This window comes from Apodemus sylvaticus, chromosome 5 (assembly GCF_947179515.1).
Source record: "Apodemus sylvaticus chromosome 5, mApoSyl1.1, whole genome shotgun sequence".
NCBI classification, from domain to species: domain Eukaryota; kingdom Metazoa; phylum Chordata; class Mammalia; order Rodentia; family Muridae; genus Apodemus; species Apodemus sylvaticus.
Window position 1 is genome coordinate 15,064,982 of NC_067476.1, and position 20,263 is coordinate 15,085,244.

The 20,263-nt window shown below is 50.3% G+C and overlaps 1 protein-coding gene across 1 annotated transcript in view; it reads left to right on the top strand.

The window, feature by feature from the left end:
- Morn5 (MORN repeat containing 5) overlaps positions 1-20,263 on the top strand; it is a 32,717-nt gene that overhangs the window by 3,787 nt on the left and 8,667 nt on the right. The window contains exons 2-4 of the mRNA XM_052181093.1: positions 23-170; positions 2,018-2,129; positions 3,688-3,819. Of these exons, the coding sequence (XP_052037053.1) occupies positions 23-170; positions 2,018-2,129; positions 3,688-3,819 (392 nt within the window). The remainder of the gene's footprint in view (positions 1-22; positions 171-2,017; positions 2,130-3,687; positions 3,820-20,263) is intronic.

Genomic DNA, 20,263 nt, shown 5'->3' on the forward strand with positions numbered 1-20,263 from the left:
GTGACTTCCCGTGTCCTTACAGGATGGAGGGCAGTGCTGAGTACATCCTCCCTACTGACACGAGATACGTCGGGGAGATGAAGGACGGCATGTTCCACGGAGAAGGAACCCTGTTCTTCCCCAGTGGGAGCCGATTCGACGCTATCTGGAAGAAGGGATTGGTGGTGAAGGTGACAAGATGGGGCTTGAGGGAGTTCCCCAGGCAGGAAGAGCCCCTGTTGTAGCCCCTGCTGTAGCCCCTCCCCTCCTCTCCCCCTCCCCTCCCTGCCCTTCCCCCCCTCCCTGCCTGGTGCTTACCTTGTCCCTCTTCTCATTCTGCCTTATCTTTGGCCAATGACTCTACATCTCTGAAATTCATGCTCCTCATTCTTAAACTAGGGACAGCCATCTTGGCTACCTAGTGCCGCCATGATGGGTTACACCCCCCCCCCCAAAAAAAAAGTTAGCATCTTAAATCAGCCTCCATTCACCATCTTATGGTTCTGGGGACTGGAAGTCTACACAGGGCCAGCAAGCAGACTCCAGGCAGAGAATCTGTCTCCTCACATTTTTTTCTAACTCCTAGAAGCTGCCTGTATGCCTTGGCTCGTGACTAGGGATCACTCCAATCTCTGCTTACAACACCAAGTTGCTTCTCCTCCTCCCTGCTTCTGCTATCCTGTCCTCTCTCCTGTCCACCTTTCTCCTGTAAGGACCCTCATACTGGATGATTCTAGAAAAGTTATGCATTTACAAGTTCCAGCAGATGTGGTCACCTTTGAGGGTAGGGTGAGATGGTATGACTCAGCCTACCACAACGGTGCTGAGGGTAAAAATGAGGGAAACGTGGTGTGTTCGCAGCCATTTCCTAGCACACGGTAGCTACTCAAAAGTATCAGCTGTTACTATCACCACCTCTATTAGGTCATCCAACCCAAAGGTTCTGATAATGAGGCTTATGGGCCATCTGTAGAACTTGGGGTCGGCGGAACCCCCTGACTTCCTCACGGAATAGCTTCTGGATATGAAACGATGGTTTTTCTGTGGAAAATGATTTGTACTCTCGTGAGTCTCCCTGAGAGTGTGCTGGGCCTGACTCATGACCTAAAAAAAGGGCAAGAGATGCTTCTTTTATAGCTTAGGGAATTGAAGCCTCAGGAAAGGGATGTGACTTGCCCAAGGTCACATAGTGAACAAATAGAACTGTGGGAATTTCCACCCATGTTTCCTGATGCCTCGGCTGGTACAGCCTCACATCCTGAGGCTCCTTTAGCATTGAAGCAACAAGACCAGAATGCACACGTCTGAACGACGGGCCGTGGCTCTGACCTTTGTAGCTACTATAATAAGAGAAAAACAACAACCTGTGTAAGGGCTCGTTCTGTGTGTTAGAGTACCCAGCGAAGGGCACCAACAGATGTATGGAACGAGATGAGGAGACTTTGGCTCTTGAGATAATGAAAGCTCAACCTGCTCTGTGAGGTGGAGGCCCAGAGGAAGCCAGCACTATAGTTCTTGTCCAGACTGAAAGACCCTAGAGAAGAGGTGGGGTGAGCCCCGGGCAGAGGCCAGGTGTACTGGTGTCCAAGGCCAGAGGAAATGGGTATCTCAGCACAGCTGAGAGCACAGTGGTCCTTCCTCCCCGAAACACACACACACACATACACGCACACGCACACACTCACGCACACACACACGTTTCCCAGCTAAGCTTAGCATGTACCTATCTCACCAAATTCCCAGCCATCCCTTTTAAAGGGACACTGCCACAATCCTAATTCTGTAAATGGGAAAACCTGAGAGCCAAGAGAGTAGGTTGCCTGGCCTGCCCAGTCCCATGCAGAGTCGCCATGCTTTTGACTTTAAGCACAGGGTTCGGTTCTGTGTCTCCAACTCCCCTAATCCACACAACCAAGACCATGGTGACAACTGTCACTTCTTTGCTGATGGCAGCGAGAAGCCAGCTATTCCCTTGGTAACAAGCAATAAGGCTGTGGCTCTGGCTTCCTCTGGTACCTTTGTGCTTCTTTCTTCCCAGGGCAAGTATACCTTCAATGACGGGCTGCAGTATGAGGACAAACACTGGCACTACTGTGACAGCTACGACCGGAGGTTCTACACCGAGATCTGCTACGGCCTGAAGCCCTCAGGTAGCATGCCCACACAGAGACGGAGAGCAAGGGTGCCAGAGATGAGGGCCTGGGCCCCACTGAACCTTCTCAAGGAGCAGATGGATGCAGTAGACCCAGGAGAGCCACAGAAGCCAATCCTCACCTCAGGCCCACTAGCTGGTCAGGATAGTGAGACCAAGGGACTCCGTCTCTCTGTGCCTTCCCCTACTAATTCATGAGAGTGGTGTCTTCTGCCTCAGGAGCCCATCAGCAATGAGAGTTTACACCTCCAACACTGCTTTGCGTGGATGTCAGGTGCATGGCACATGACAAATGTCATGCTATAAATGTAAGCATTATACCAAGAGAGAGTGGGAAAGGAGGAGGGAGATTGGTAGAACCTTCCCTCTGTGGGCTGGGTGCTGGCAGAGGCTCCCTCTAGTCCCCGTCTTGTCTCTTTGATTGTTTGGGGTGCCCTTTCTGGTCACTCTCCCCTGCTGTGCATCACAGAGTAGAAAACTGAGATGCTTAAAGGATGACCTCAACTTCTCAATGCATCTAAGATGGCAACTGGGCTGGGGTTTGAGCCACAGAATGGCTTCAAAGCCACTGGCATAGAAAAGACATTTAATAATCATTGCCAGTACGCATGCGGTTTGGCTAGAGTCAGGGTCAAGTGTATAATTAGAAAACATTGGAGCATTTGCTCTTGCAGGATGCAGACCTGTAAGCACAGTGTGTGTGTGTGTGTGCGCGCGCGCGTGTGTGCGTGTAGGGGGCCATGGCATTCTGCTTGCTGTTCAGAGAAAGGGAAATTCAGGACTTAAAATGAAAAAGAATATGAGAAATTCTAGCATCCCCCACTTTACTCCAGCCATTACGAGACTTGAAATGTCTGCAAGATTGTCTTGCCCTCCCGGGTCCCGCACCCCTAGCTTAGGAATCAGACTCAGACCCAGTCCTTCCCTGCTGTGTCACTTAGCACCCAGGTTCCAGAGCCAGGCTGCTTCCTAGCTGGCTGGCATTGGGCCGGTTACTCGGCCTCTGATGTGAGCTCTCGTCTCTGTGAGATGAGCTGCTCTGGGGATTAACTGAGACAGGAGGAGCCAGATGTCTAGCACACAAGAAAAAACATGAATGGTACCACTGTGGCATTTGGGAGACAGTCCAGATGTAGGGCTCTACCCACCCTTTCCCAGAGCACTCCCTCATCTAGGTTCCGCTCCTGGGTTTCCTGAGTGTGGCCAGGGGTTCACACTTGTGGCCTATTGCCCACATGTTGGGCACCCCTCTCTTCAGTCTACTCTCTCCCTCAGGGTTTCTCTGACTTCAGAACTTCATCGTGGTGGCCCAAGAAATGGATGAGGGTGAGGTCAGAGAAGGCAGAGGTCCAGTTCCCAAGGCCCCGTGCACAGCCCCTTTCAAAGAGCTCCCTGGGACCCATTCCTGCCTGCAGACTTTGCTCCTGGCCCTGCAAAAGGAACATTTGGTCCCACAGTGGCGCCAGCCACATGCACACCAGCTAGCGGGGATATCTGAGCACTGGGTTTGCACGTGGCCTTGCTGCTGTACTAATTGTCTTCTGTGCCTCCTTAAGGCATCTCTCAGCTCACCAACATGGACCCACCCAGAAAAATTCCCCTGGGCTACTATGACTGTGGAGATGGCTTCTATAACCCCGTGACCAGAGTCATCAAGGATTACCGGAACCGCTTTCTGAGGAATGCGGGTAAGTGTGTGCTGACAGCTCAGACACTCTTTATCTTTACCTGCCGGAATGGCTGCGCAAGTGGGTGCACATGCATGTACATCTACCAAGAAAGAGGCAAGTGTGGGTGGGTCATCTGATGTTTCCTAGCATTCTAGGCTGCTAAGCCTGTGTACGGCCACAGAGTAAGAGCAAAGGCATTCGTAGCTTCACTGTGATAGCACCAGAGTGTGCTGCTGAGAGGCTAAAGAGTGTTCTCTGGTAGCCATCCCTTCATCTAGCATTAGTTGACTTCTATTGTGTTCCAAACACCATGCTTGGTGCTGGGTACAGCAACAGGAAGCTAGACCTTGGCCCCTTCCTGCTGCAGCTGATGTTCTGATGGGCAGCAGTGAGGACTACAAACAGTTGAGAGCATCCTGAAGCAGGCCATCAAAGAAAGTCACAGTCCTGGAAGTGAAGGGCCGGGACACCATGAAGGGGTGGCTAAGAGTCACAAGTCCAGAACCAAGGGATCAGAGGTTTTGAGAAGGACATGGCATTTCGGGTGGCACCTCGCAATTGACCTTGGACATGGGGAGAAACTTGTCAGACAGAGGGGGAAGCCCAGGCCTGCCCAGAGAGGGGCGGTTCCTTGTAGTCCAGGAAGGCTGGCTGCCCCAGCTGGCTGGCAGATGCAGACGCTCATTTCAGTGAGAGATTCCAAGGCCAATCCGACTTCACAGTGGCCGGACTCCCAGGAGATGATGGGTAAGAGCGTGGGTGTTCCTATAATGCATGGGGTCACAGTTGTTCTTCTAGAGTCATTGGTCCATCAAGGTAATAAGAGCTAGAGACCTTCTCAGAGACATGTCCACACATGTACAGTCACATGCATGTACAATCATACACAAACATACACACATACAAAGAGAGAAGGTGTCAGAGAGACAGACAGAACACAGAGTGACAGAGAGACAGAAAGAACACACACAAAGAGAGAGTGACAAGGAGACAGACGACAGACAGACAGACAGACAGACAGAGCGAGAGTGAGACCTGCATATACTGTTAAGGAATTTGCTGTTTCTGTGGCCAGGAAGTACTGAGGGGAGCAATGGCTCCATACAGTGGATAGCATCTCCTTCCCTCAGAGTGAGGATGTCATCAGAGTGTTGCCTGTAGGGCCAGCACAAGAGCTGAGGAACTGTGTAGTGATCCCAAGGCTTGGATCCAGATCTTCTCCGAAAGGAACATGCTGAATATTTAGGTCCAGGGACTCAGGCCTGCATTTCCCTCAGGAAGCTGTGGACATGGTGCCTCAGGACCGGGCGAGCTTCAGACAGCCACCTCAGCCAGTGCTAAGCAGAGCAGTTTCCCAAAGGGCCTATCATATGCTAATGTCCCTCCCACACTTATTTCAACCCTAGATAAATACCCATTTATGGTACCATTGCTTCATGGCCATCAGGTCCATGCGAGAAGGAACTCTGTCTTTTCCACTTGTATCAGTCAGGACTGATCAAGAAAACATAAGAAGCGCCTGTCAGGAGCTAGGTGCTAAATGGCTAGCACTGAGAAAGCACCAAGAGGGACAGCAGAGGCAGCCACACCTGAAGCAGTTCCACCTCAGGGCCTAGGGCCGAGGGCAACAGTGGGCTCACAGGAAGTGAGTGGACGCACAAGGAGCTGCAGCCCAGGGCTCAGAGCAGGGGTCACTGCCGGGCTGCCCAGTGGGGTCTCCGAGGAGTGTAATGATGCTGTACCTGGAAGTGTAGAGCAAAGTGACACTGGGTGTAAAATGCCACCACAAAGCAACACTAGTGTGAAGAGCAAGCAAAACAGAAAGACTGCTTCGCCAGTCTGTGCCAGGGGTTGTGTGCCTCCCCACCCCCACCCCACGCAGAGCAGAGCTGAGCAGCAGAAGCCCCTGCCTGGCCCAGTCCCCCTTCTCACTGCTCTGGAGCAGGGTAGTTCTTCTCCAGATGTCCAAACTTCCCCCGAAAGGTGTCCTCTGTGTTCTAGTCATGAGCCTCGACCTCAAACACAAGGTCAGCACAGGCTGTCAACAAGCTTTCTACAAATACAAAGATACTGGCACCTCCTCCTAACAGGAGAGATAGAAGCCCAAAGACCCTGCACCATGTTCAATTAATATTAATTTCTAACCATCCCTGCCTGAAGAATCTATAACCAGTCAGTCATTGTCAATTATAATTCTATGAAATACTTAGGGGGGCGAGCCTGCCCACCTTGGGGGATACACAGAAAGATCAAGGCTGTGGACGCAGACGCCAAGAAGCCCAGGGAGGGACAATCATCACTGTGTCTTTGATGGGGACAAGGCTGAAGATAACATTTATAAACTCTTTCTTCCACTTTCACATCACACCCTCCTAGCCTCTAGCTTTACATTTCCTCTGATCTAGTTTTTTTGTTTGTTTGAAGTCTGCCAAGGTGACCTAAAGTGTCATTCACAAAGGGTCTGAATCCTGAGAGTCCTGCCAAGATGTCTAAACAAAAACAGTCTGGCTGTTTACTTGGTTAACTCTACTTGGGTTAAGTTTCTACCAGCAGCAGAAGTGTTAAGGAGTGTGTGTTCTACATAGAGTTTCCTTTGCCAGACTGTATAACAGCAAACCAGTCAGCCCAGCAACTAGGAGCCAGTATAGCACTTTCTTACGTGCTAAGCTCATTAGAGCCACCATGAGTCTCCCTACAGGACCTCGAGAACTGAGACCTATGAACTAGTAAAGTTCAAAGCTGCAGAACAAAAACATATTCCTAAAGCCTGACATAGTACACAGGCATGCCTCACACCAGATTCGGGGAGACTTGGGGTTGACCTAGTAACACGAAGCTAGCACACCACAGATGCTTCCTAAATAGGTCTGAGGCAGGGCTAACATATCTCAGGGGTGCTGAGTACTTGTCTAGAGTACACAAGGCCTTCATTTCAATCCTGAGGGCAACGAAAAAAAGTAAGGATCTGTAAACCAGATAAACCCAGGAATGGATGTGAGCTATGAGTCTGTACATAGGGAGGGATGGTATGTCTGTTCCATGTCTCAAGTGTGCTTGACTGTGAAGTTCACTGGGAAGTGGGGCAGTGAGAACGTTTTTGCAGAAGTAAGACTATATGACGTATATTCTGGAGCACCCCAGAGCACCGAGTGCTAGTTCCATCTTTCTACAGTTATTGTAGAATGTAAGGGATTCGTTTGAAGCCTTTAAGATTTGAATCGTATTCCAGTGCTATCTCCTCAGAGTGGCATCCTGGGCTGAAGAGGAGTCGCAGCCTAATATTCAAGGCAGACACTGAAGTACTCAAGAGCAATATAATGGGATATGGACCCCACTGGGCAGACTTTGTGAATAAGTGGGAGATGAAGGAGAGGGTAATATAGGTTGAAATAGAAAAAGGGGCCCCCAGAGTCATGGGTCTTAAAGGGTGAATGGCCAGGGGTGCAGTTTAGGCAGTAGAGCACTTGTCTCATATGCGTGAGGCGGCAGTATACCCAACCCAGGCATTGTGGTGCTCGCCTGAATCCCAGCTCTTGTGAGGTGGCAGCAGGAGGACCAGGAGGACTGGTGTGATCCTCATGAGTATAGAGAGTTTGAGACCAGCCTGGTCAGAACAAACAGACGATGGATATGCAGTGCTTACATGGACCGGAAAGTCAGGGAAGGGCGTGTCAGGCAGAGAGCATTCGTAAAGGCCCAGAACCTTGAATATACATGTCCTGATGGGGAACCAGAAAGTTCCAGAAACTGTTCTTGGTGATGAACTTAAACTTTGGGGCCCTGGAGGATGGACACTAATGGTTTGCTCAGCAGGAATTTACTAACACTTGCTGAGGGTCTGGATCTGACAAGTATGTGGATGCAGCAGTGTCCCAGACTGCCCCAGGGAGCAGGAAAGGCTGGAGAGAGCGTGATCCTGACACACAATCACCACCACCATATGTGGGAGGGACACCCAACCCTGGAGGCGGAGCGAGCAGTCCCGGGTGCCCTCACAGACACAGCAGGGCTGGGCAGAGGGTTAAAAGGCTTAGAGTTGGGAGAGGACGTCTGAGACCCGGGAACTGCAGTGGCTCAAGACCATGAACTAAGAAAAACTGTGGGGGATGAGGGGCGACTGAAGCAAGGGAATGTTTCAGGTTGGCAGCAGGCATAGCAGCCTGGTTTATCCTTTAGAAAGACTCATTTACACAGAGAGGAAAAGGTAAGGGAATTAAGATTAGATAGGAGATCCTTCTGGTTAGGTGGGGGAAGGCAACTGGAAGGCCCCTGTAGGCCCAAGCTGGGGACCTATTAAAACCTGGGTTAAAGTTCTGGCTCTCTGAATGCTGGAGCCCGCCCTCTCTGGGCAGTTTTTTTCCCCTATAAACGAAGTGGTTGGACTGGATAATCCCAAGTGTCCTTCTGACTTTAAGAGTCTATAGTAAGAGAGAAACAGAGCCAAGGAGTATTTTGGTCCCGATGTAAGACAGGTACAATTTGGAGTGTCCAGAACACCACTAAAGGGACGTCTCTGACCAACTAGTCACATCCTGACTTGCCTCCTGCACTGCTGTCCACCTTGTCTCCAGGGCCCCTCCCCCTACAACCCATGTGCCATTAACAGTGCTCCCCCTCTGCAACCTGGGGCCTGAATGCTGGGCTGTGGGCCGATGTGGTCATTCCTGTCTCTCAGTTTGCTGAGTCTAGGATGCTGGAGGCTGGTATAACTGACCTGCCCGCAGCTGGGTGTTCGGAGTTACACATGCCCAGCATGTGGGCTGCTTATGAGCCTCTGCTTTTTACCACTACCCTGTGCTTAGGGAAGCGCCTCTGACCGAAGCTGAGGTCAGCGCACAGATGTGACTCCATATATAAGTATTTAGAACGCAGTTTGAAAGGGTGACCATTTAGTAAAGTGACAGCCGTAGGTCATGGTCCCCTCTTGTCCTGTCCCCCATGTCATGTTGTGTGTCTTCTGTCCTCACCCCACCCCACGCACACACACCAGGCAGCCCACTGCCCAGGCCCATGATGCTCTCAGTCATGATTTCAGATCTGGTTTACAGATTGAGGTGTGCATTCCGCAGGCTTTACGTCCAGTCAGATAGCAGTTGGTTATCCCCACAACCTTCATACCACTATTGCATCCCCCTGCCCTCCATCTCCGTTGTAAGATTCAGGGGATCCAGCCTGTACTTTCTCCCCCAGCAACAAGTAGGCACCTTCTGGCACTATCTAAACTATCCACCAGGAAGAGTTTCTTAGTCAATCTGAAGCTGTTTCTCTATGGACACTTACTCTGAAGGACATGATGGACTGGGGCACCGGTGAAGAGGGCGTGCGGGTGATTCACTTGGGGTTGGTTTTTCTTTTTCCATCTGCCTTACTACACTGCCCTGACTTTTCCCATCTCCAAAGCAAGCTGCAGGTCTCCCTTGGCAGTCACAGCTGTTGCTAAACCACACACGTAGATGAAGATCCAAATTGTCTGGACATGAACTTTAACGATGGCTTTGTTTTCTTTTTTACTGTGGCCAGTGTGTTGCCTGCACATTATGTCTGTATACCACCTGAATGCCTGGTGCACATGGAGGCCAGAAGAGGGCAATAGATCCCCTGGAACTATAGTTACAGATGTTTGTGAGCCACTGAGGTTGCTGGGAATAGAACCCAGGTCCTCTGGAAGAGCACCCCGTGCTTTTAACCATTAGACCATCTCAACAGCCCCAAGAGATGCTTTTCTTAACTGAGGGGACTGTGGTACCTGCATTACTGTGAAAATTAACTCTTCTTTTCAGACAACATCTTGCTATGTTGCTCAGGCTAGCCTTGAACTCCTGGGCTCATGCAAACCTCCTGTTAAAGCCTTCTGAATGGCTAGCATTACCACCATGCAAGCTGAGCTAGGCTCTTAAATCATTTAAATCCACCCCAGTACTCATTAAACTGGTTTTGAAGACCTGCAGAATTCCAAGAGATCAGGCAGGCAACCTGGGCCCTCTTGAGTTCGGCTCTTAGTCCAGGCCAGTTAGTTTTAAATATCAACTTGACACAACTGAGAATCACCTAGGAAGACAGTGTGACATGTGGGTAGGGGGTTATCTTGATTGTGTTAGCTGAGATAAGAAGACTTTCCTAGTGTGAACAGCACCATTCCCTGGGCAGGGCTGTATCAGGGTGGAGAAAGCAAGCTGACAGTATTGTGTTACATGAATTCACTGCTCTCTGTTCTTGGCTTGGTGTAACTCACCAGTTCTCTCAAGCTCCTGCCATCTCGGCTTCCTCAGGACTATAAACCAGAACTGTGGGCCGAGTAAATCCTTTCTCCCTTAAGTTGCTTCTGTCAGGGTATTATGTGCGTCTCAGCACCAGGAAAGGTACAGGCCCTTGTGAGGGGCTCCTGACAGCACATCAGGAGTGGTTTCTCTTGTGACTGCAGACTTAACACAAGCCTGTGTGCATGTGTATACTTTACACATACAATGTTCAGTATTTTCTACTCTGCTTACTGTTAAACGTGCTGGCTGATAGTCACTAGGCTAATTCCACACCTCCCTCCAAGGACTGTTGGAGGCAGTCTTTCCTGGCTCACCTCCCTCCACTGCCCACCTGCCTCCCTCTCCTCTGTGGCCTCATAGGCTTCTCACACAGTGACGGTGAAGTATTCTTACGTAGGTGCTTACAAGACCAGGGGCTCTGTGACTATGCCTAACTTAACCACCGTTCTAAGCATCACTCATGAGCTGACCAAGTCTTTGTAAAGGAAAATGCACGCAAGCAGAACTATTCCTCATACGTCTCACATATCCTCCCACTAAAATTGAAACTTCAATTCCCTGTACACAGTAGACAGACAGCTTGCTATTTTGAATAAAAGAAATCCATTAGATTTCTGTGTAGCCACAAGGTTTCAAACCATCTTACTGGCCACCACAGGTCACAATCCAGGGACTCTTGGGCCATATCTGATCTGCAGAGTTTAGGATTGGTTGGCCCAATACTGCAGCTGGCTTGGGCCTGAGTTACTAGGCAGGGCACACACTACTTGTGTCCCTGCCATGTAACCCCAGTGGCATTGGTCATTTCTGTCCGCCTTAAAGCCTCTGCTCATGCTCCCTGGCCTCGTGAAAACCTCCCATGCATGTTGGCAGCTAGAATGGGGATGTCCTGTGATTAGAATCAGAGTGGCCGTGGCCTACTGGTGACAGTCCAATTGCTCCATCTCCCCCAGCAGTGATCTTTTCATTCTTCTCCAGAGCATTCTGTTTTGAGAAAGTAAGCTGTAAGTTATAGCCACTGAGCACGGTTACTGTATACACCCCTAAGCACTGCAAATACAACCAAACAGGCTTGTCTAGGACCTTTTATCCAAAGGGGGACATGAGGACTTAGTGATGTAGTGATTAAAAAGCTCAGGGGGCTGGTTAAGAGTACCAACTGCTCTTCTAGGGTCCTGAGTTCAATTCCCAGCAACCACATGGTGGCTCACAACCATCTGTAATGATATCTGATGCCTTCTTCTGGTGTGTCTGAAGGCAGCTACAGTGTAATCATATACATTAAAAAAAAAAATCTAAAAAAAAAAAAAAAAAAACCACCGAAAAACAAAAACCTCAGGGCTTGAAACCCCTATCACTGGTAGGCCCCCACTGATGTGATCATGGAAAGCTCACTTTTCCTCTAAGAGCATCAGTTTCCTCATCTATAAAATGGGTATGCTGATAGCACCTCTCTGAAGGAGCTGCGGGGAAAACGGAGATTAAGTATATGAATACACAGCCCAGCACCTGGCCCAGACAGGTGTTCCGTGATTAGTGGGTTGAGGCTGCTATAACGGTGCTGATTAGTGACTCAGGCTGCAGGGAGGAGTGAGTTGGGCCCTGGGGCTTATTATGTTTTCTCTGGGTGCTGAGGAGCGAAGAAGTCTCTTGGGAGGTGAGTGTGATTGGCTGTGCTAATCTTGCTGACTCCTCAGGGTTCTGCTTGGGAAATGAGATGCCGCTGGAGTTTAGGGTCCACAGCCCCTCACAGCATTCAGAGCTCCAGGCTCAATTTGTCTGAAGGTCTACTGTCCACCTTCCTGTGTGTTGTACACTACGGTCAGGTCCACCCAGGCCACCAGCCATCTTCCTTAATGAGCGTACACAGAAGACCTTTCCTTCTGTCCTCTGCCTGCCACAGGCCTCCTCCTCATCTCTCGGGGCTTAGCAAAGAGCCCAAGGCCAGGATGTCTGTCTGTCTGTCTGTCTGTCTGTCTGTCTTTGCTGCGGAGTGGCTTTGCCTGCACACTCACCACTCAGGAGTGGCAAGGCTGGGAGGAGAGGTGTGCTCACTGGGGAGGAGTCTGGCCAGGCCCGTGCTTAGTGGAAAACCTGCATGAGCTGTTAGTTTGCAATGTGATAGCTGGTGTGACAGGCTAACAACTCCCTATGGGGGACTGGAGGGAGGTCATTTGCTGTTCCTGCAGAGGACCTGTGTTCCAGTCCCAGCACCACATGGTGACTTACAGCCTTGTTTGTAACTCTAGTTCCAGGGCATCTGATACCCACGTCTGGCGTGTGTGAGTACCAGACACACATGGCACGAGCACAGACATCAGGGAGGCAAAACACTCACTCATACACAAAAAATAAAATAACAAATCTTTTAAAAACAGAAATCATGTTTGATTGGTCACACAGCTGTTAACAAAGCTAGGCCAAAACCCAAAGTCTGTTTGCTATGGTTCAAATGTAGACACTATCCCTCACAGGCCCACAGGTAGAAGGCCCCGGGTGGTGTCAGCAGGAGATGGAACCCTAGGGGAGGAGGTCCTAGGTCACTGGAAGCATGCCATTGCTTGGCTTTCTGGCTTGAAGTTTCACAGTCTGCCCTTTACATGTCCCAAGGCAAGCAGGCTACTGATCTTGGACTGGAACCTCTTACGACATGAGCTAAATATACTTTCTCTCTTTATAAGTTAATTGCCTCAGTTATTTTGTTACAGTCACAGGAAGCTGGTTAAAATTATACTATTCTTTTCTTGCCAGCTTGTACACAAATTCATTTTCTGCTCATGTATGTCCTCTGTAGACAGGGTCCTGCCTGGTTCTTAGTTGTTTCTCTAGTGCCAAAACTAGTTACTGGCACCCACCTAGAGCTCAGCGAGGTTCTTAAATGGATGAAACGGTCCACTCTAGAGTCTTAAGACAAAGCCACCATGGCATCCCAAATTAAATGTAACCTTATTTGAAAAGAGGCCCTTTATAAACTGTGACCCAATATGGGAGCATTTGAAGATATTCAGGATAATTACCTTTAATACAACAAAAACCCAAGGGATTAATTAATGCTGCCCCTGCACATACCCCTCCTTCCCCCTTCTCAGGAAGAGTAAGCCAAAGTCACGTTGGCTCAGCGGTTTGATCATGCATCTCTTTCCTGTGGCTGTTGCTTGACTCATGGTACTAGTAGTAATCACTTTGGAGAGAACTGTACCACTAATCCTTACTCCCTCCCCCCAATTAATGACACCCCATGCAAGCATCTCCAGTGAAAGGCACATTATTAATATTCAAGGAAAAAACCCTTGTAACCATTTTAACAGATACAGCTAACAATGAAGTAAATTTGCTTTGTGCAAGACAGAGAGTGAGCATCCCAAATTAGTTTATGTAAAAGCTGAAATCCTCCCCTGAAAGGTCTCAGTACCATCCTCAAAGAATATCCCGATCATCAGCAGTGCCGTCAAGATTCCCGCCAACATTATCCCCTTTGTTGTCTGAAATGTAGAATCAAGCACATCTGGCAAATGTCCTGGAGCTCACAAATCTCTCAAACTGAGTCTAATTCCCAATGGTGAAAGAGAGCGCCACTGCCTAATCGCGCTTCTCTTCAAAACATAGCCGACTTTCCTTCAATCAGAAACAATAGCTTTGCTTTCTTAAAAATATCACACGCCAGTGATTATTTGCAGAGAGGCCCATTTTTACGCTTGAACCTGCAGGTCCCAGACAGAATTCACAATTAAGACCACGAACCTCATTTGAATATGCGCTTAGTTCAGTGGGCAGTGGGAAGAAAGATTGTTACCTGGCTTGTGCGGGCCTGGAGGCTTTGGGAGGAAGGTGAAGAGGAAGGTGGTGATGAGAGCTATCACTGACTGAACATCTACCATCTTGTCGGAGAGTCCTCCTGGCAGCTATATTTGACACACAGAGAGAGGCTCGCTGAGGTTAAGGAATCTCCACTGCCCCCCCCCCCCGCCCCCGCCCCGGAAATCCAGCATAGGTGGGAGTCACACTCGACTCAGCTGCCTTCTCTTTCCACTCTGCTGGGCCTGTTCACAGGGGCGTGGCTGGGCACATCACCCCAGCCGACTTTAGAATATGCTGACAGCAGATGACAGACCTGAAACCAGAAGAGGCCGCTTTAGTGATGTGAAGTTTACATGGCTGAAATCTGTAACCGTCCTAAATGCCCATCAGGAGGGGACAAAGGAGCCTGTGGGAAGGTCTTATGACAATTTTTACTGAGCACCCCTGCTGTGTCTCAGGCTCAGGCCCCCACCTCATGTGACACCAGCAGCATTGACTGGTGGCTCTGTGGCTCTCCTGATCATTCCCATTTTGCAGATGGTGAGACTGAGGTGAGGTGAAATTCCTGGCTCCAGGTCAGCAGAGCTGGAGGTAAAACCCACATCCAAGCAGTTCCAGATAAACAATGGTGGCATGTGGGCTGGCTCTGAATGAGAACACGGGGTTCTCACTAGTGACAGAACCAAGGGCTTGCCCAGACCCAGAGAGACGAAATGGGCTGAATCACATCGGCTACTTACTCTTAGGTCCTCTGAGTACTTTATGCTCAAAAAGTCAAGACTCCTCTAATCTCAAAGCAGCCGCTTCCCCCAAGCGGGCCCATCCCATGCCTGACCCTCACACCATCACCGGTGGTCCAGCCATGGGCAGAAGCCTGATTTCCCACTGCTGAGCGCAGCTCCTGCCCTAAACCCCTGCTACCTCTCCATGGAGCCTCCCTGGGGTTTTCTGTAAGATGGCCAGTAAGACTCCCGCACAGCCCCTCCCACCGCTAGCTCTCTAGCAAGACAAAAGGCAATTTACCCAAATGTTATAATCACCTGGAGGCTGGCACGCAGGGGCATCCCTGCTTTATCTGTGGTATTGTCAGCAGTGCTATAATGAGGGCTTTGTGGAGGGATATTATCACACTTGTAACTGCCGGATGAAATGCCCCCACAGATCACACATCCCTCCCGGCAGACATGGGTATCTGCCTCAGCAGAAGGCATAGGAAGAGGTGTTAGGGACACTGAAACCTCCACTGGGCCAGCAACACGCCCCGTCCCCAGCCTTTGAGGAAATGCTATTTTCCCTACTTGACAGATGGAGAAACTGAGGCTCAGGGGTATGTTATTTGCTAAAAATTGTCCCCATTAAAGTGAAGAGCCAGCATTTGAACCCAGACCTGTTTGATAATTTAGGTAAAGCTACAGACCCTCTCCCCAGAAAGATACTGTTGAACCCAGCAAGAGAAACTGACCAAGAACGGCTAAGATTGGCCATCTGACAGGGTAAGCTTGGTCCCTGGTAGGATCCATGCTTGGCAGTGACAGCCTGCCCTCCCCGTGTTGTCCCTCCCGGACTCTCCCACCTCACTCCTCCGAAGGCCTTGGAAATCCCCTCCAGCTCTGGTAACAATGCTTCCCTACCCATCCCCCCCCCCCCCCCCCCCCCCCGGGCCTCCTAGAGGCTTCCAGAGGCCAGGCTTCCCCTTCCGCAGCTGGACGAGCCTGCCAGCTCCGGGGTTTCTTTGTCTCCTTTAATAGAAGTAAATGCGAAGCCATAGCCTCACCCCTTTTCCTCAGTTCTGCTCTGGAAGTCGGGGTACTTGGGGGGAGCCCGCGCCTTATCTCAGGCCTAAGAGGGGCAGGCTAATGACCCAGGCTTGAGGGGCAGCCGGAGCCGCGGTTAGCTCTCAGACCTGCCACTTATAAGCTGGGCAGCTTTGAGCAGGGAGCTTACCTGCCTTAAATCCAGATTCCTTATGTGAAAACTGGGGCTAGTAAAGGGCCTGCCTCGCGGGCGGAACGGTAGTGAGTGTGAGGCTGATGCAGGCAGTCCAGCGAGAATGTGCTGACTCCACCGTGACACAGTGCATCCCAGAGATCACCACCATGGTGGGTATTTTATGCCAGGGATAAAAGGTCAAAAGCAGCTGTGTTCTTCACACCTCACACCCAGTGAGGCAGGATGCCCCCTCAGGCTGTTCTCTGGCCTCCACTCCACTTTTGATGCCAACCAGTAGCCTGCTGCTAGCAGATCTCTCCTTAGCAGTTGGCTTTGGGGCATGGTCCCCTCATCCTCATCCCTTCTTATCTACTTAGAGCTTCAGAGCCCACCCGCACCCCCCAGTACTCCAGACTCAGCCCTTCACTGAGGCCCTGTGTGCATTCTGTTCCCAACACCCCAAATCAGTGTAGGGTGGAGAAGAGCCCTGACCATACAGCAGGCACCTGAAGCCTGGGCCTTCAGGGGAGCCCAAGTGCTTAGATGAACCACAGACGACACGTGGAAAGCAGCCCAGCACTTCCATGTGGCCTGTGATGCCCATGTTCACATTTAATTTAAAATAGGAATTCCTCCCAAACCAGGAATGCCCTCATTTCTGTGGTACCCACTGCTGGGATTGCAGTGTGCTGTGCTGGATCTATGAATGTGGCTGGGATAACGGCGCAGAGAGCGAGGTGCTAAGGCTGGCCTTAAAGAGCACGAGATGGGCTTTGTTAAATGGAAGAGGAGGAACAGCAGGGCAGGTGGAACGGAATGCTAATAGTGAGAGTACAGGATGCCAGTCAGGTCCCTAAGATGTGGCACTCGGACCTGTTTGTGTGTCAGAGGCTAGGGGGGCGGGGAGGAATCCAAGGGGACTTCTGGAACCTACCCTGCTTTGACAGGGGTGTCTGAGTAGGTCTGGGCTGTGCATTCAAGCAGGGAACACAGGGAGAGACTGATGCGGGCGAGGGGGTTTGGTTTCAATCCCCAGTGAGCAGCCAGGACAGGAGCTGCAGAAGGGGCTTCTCGGGGAGCGGGGCACGGCCACGGGCTGCAGCTTTGAAGACAGGCATGGCTCTATCCTGACGCCACTGTGAACCTGGAGAAAGGCTTTGTCTCTCTGACCATCAGTCACTCCCCTACCCTGTGACCCAGAGATGGAACACTGACCTGCAACACCAGTGTCGGAGAACACTTCCCTTCCCTCCTGGCGTCCCCACCACCCCAGCCTAAGACAGCCTCTAGCTTCCACCATCCACATGTAGCCAGAGATCGGGGGCAAAAGGAGCAGACGCTATAAAGCCAAGCTGACAGTGGCCTTGGCTAAGGCGCTCAGGGCAGGCATCCCAAATGTGGTTAACAAGCACAAGTCCAATCATCAGCACTCAGGCAGTAAGGGTGGGGACGCAGGAAGAATAGTAAGGGGTCTCCACAGCGTTGGTCCTATGCACCCCTCCATCAGCATGCACTTTCTCTGGCGTGGGAGGGAGGCCGTCCGCAGCCTCCGCCCCTGAATGCCTCCTGTCCACAATAGGCACAGAAGGTGGCTCTTAGCTTGTACCCACAAGTACAAGTACAAGTCACACGTGTATCTCCACCTCAGCAACAGGTTCTGTGCCTTGTTTCAACAATGTCAAAAACTAGCTACGTGGCCCTCAGTGAGGTGCCCTGAGGCAGGCCGGGGACCTTTCTAAAGGACTTCCAATCATTCTGCCTCTGAGCGCTTTCCCCTTTTCCTAGCAACTCCAACCCCAGACCACAACAGCAATACTTTCAGTATTCACGAAATCCATGGAGGTAGGGCATGCGGCACGCCTGCTGTGTCCTGTACCTGACCCCGGAAGTGGTCAGGTAAAACTCCTAACTCACTGATAGCTCGCAGTGCACCCTCAGACTGCAATTCTCTTACCCTGGCTATGATTTCTTGGGAGGAGTGTGTAAAGCAGAGAATTCTGGGAAAATGAAGAAACAGTGCCAGCAGATGGATGTCAAGGATAATAACATTATTTGACTTCTAGAATTAATAACTAATCAAGTTTGAATGCATTAATCTTATTATTTGTTTGTTTGTTTAGGTCTTGTCATTTCCTTTATTTCCTAGCCTCTTACATCTATCTGAGTGGGCCTTGGCCAGCTTGCGGGTATTGGGCTCTGAAGCTCTGGTTCCCAGGGGTGACACGGCTTGTCCTAATCCACTCCCAAGAGGATCCTCCCTGATAGGCAGAGCTGGGCAGCCTAAGGCCACTTGGGCAGTGACTTCTCAGCCAATATTGACAGTACTGAGGTCTTTGCCTCTGGCCACCACTGCCAGAAAAGTTCAAAGCCTCCTTTTTGTTAGGAGCTATGACAGGAACACCAGGCTGGTGGCACTGGTCCATCCCAACCATCTCACGCATGTGCACGTTTGAAGTGAAGGTGGGGCAGAGCTGTGGTGTGGACACCTGCCATGGGCTGAAAGTCTGACTTAGTATGACCCTCCATCCCTGCCTGAATTCCTGCTGGAATTGACTCCGGGGGTAAGGGATGGCATTCCAAGGCAGAAGTACCCCTTCCTACAGCCTGGCCTGGCCTGGCCTGCTGCCAGTCTGGCCTTTAGGATGATATGGTTGGCTTCTGAGGCTGGCAGTGCCTGTCTATGTGCTTGTGATCACACCCAATCTTCAGATACGCGGCCCCTGCCACACTCAGCCAGCCCCACACAGCGTAACATACCAGAACTCCGTGCCTTACAGTGTGCACACGGCACCCTCAGACATAACCACCAACACACTCTCAGGCACACAGCTATGTACTGAGAGCAACTGGGTAGAACTGGGCATTTGTGCCCATATAAACACTACCACCTTCCCTGAGCCTTCCCCCTCTGCTTCAATAGAGTAAAGAAGGAATTCAAGTCATCTCCTAAGCTTCCCTTAGAGTAAGTGATAGTTATCTCATTGAGAGAAGATGCGCGCGCGCGCGCACACACACCTGAACACACAAAGCATAGCCCTCCTAGGCTCTGGACTGGAGAGCCCCTTTCCCCTCCCAGGGGCCTGCTGTTGTGTTCATACTGGGTCTCTTCCCTTTCCCAGTCCGCACCCCTCTCCTCTCACTAATAGGATCTGCATAGGAGTGGTGACCACAGGGTTGCCTAGCCCAAAGGTGTGCCAAGAGCCCAGCTTGTGGGTACCCAGTGACTTCAATCTGCCTGTTTGCCCACCATGGCTAACCTGCCCCAGCCTGTCCCCCTGGCTTTGAACAGAACCCATTAGCTGAGCTGTGCCTTTGATCTTTTTGGTGCTCATCCTAAATAAGGACCTCCTCCCTGTGGCCCCACCCCAAACCATCCAGTTCAGGAATTAAAGACCATCAGAGTGATGGCCTTGCTTTCACCTCCCCAGTATAGGAAGCACCCTTCTTCCTGCCCAGACCTCGATGCTGCTTTCTTTCTTTCTCTCTTTCTTTCTTTCTTTCTTTCTTTCTTTCTTTCTTTCTTTCTTTCTTTCTTTCTCTCTCTCTCTCTCTCTCTCTCTCTCTTTCTTCCTTCCTTCCTTTCTTCCTTCCTTTCTAAATAAATAAATAAAGCAGCTAACCATTTTATTTTCACATTTCACAATATAAGTGAAAATCACACTTTTTTGTATCACTTCTTCCAAAAGCATTCTCTCTGTGAGGAGGGGAAGTTCCTTGTCATGCCTCTAGTAAACACTCAGGCCCAGCACCAAGATTGCCTGGTGGAACAGGACAAGAAATACGAAACGATAAAGGACGCTTCTTGTCTTAGTCAGGGTTTCTATTCCTGCACAAACATCATGACCAAGAAGCAAGTTGGGGAGGAAAGGGTTTATTCAGCTTACACTTCCACATTGCTGATCATCACTAAAGGAAGTCAGGACTGGAACTCAAGCAGGTCAGGAAGCAGGAGCTGATACAGAGGCCATGGAGGGGTGTTTCTTACTGGCTTGCTTCCCCTGGCTTGCTCAGCCTGCTCTCTTATAGAACCCAAGACTACCAGCCCAAAGGTGGAACCACCTACAAGGGGCCCTCCCCACTTGATCAGTAATTGAGAAAATGCCCCACAGCTGGATCTCATGGAGGCACTTCCCCAACTAAAGCTCCTTTCTCTGTGATAACTCCAGCCTGTGTCAAGTTGACACACAAAACTAGCCAGTACAATTGACCCCTTGTCAACTTGACACACAAGCACATCACTATTAAGCCTCAACCCTTACTTTCTTACTCATCCCCAAGATCTAAATTACTTTAAAAGTCCCACAGTCTTTACATATTAAAAGTTCAATCACCTTAAAATGTCCAATATCTTTAAAATTCAAAGTCTTTTAAAAATTCAAAGTCTTTTTTTTTTTTTTTTTTTTTTTTTTGGTTTTTCGAGACAGGGTTTCTCTGAGTAGCCCTGGCTGTCCTGGAACTCACTCTGTAGACCAGGC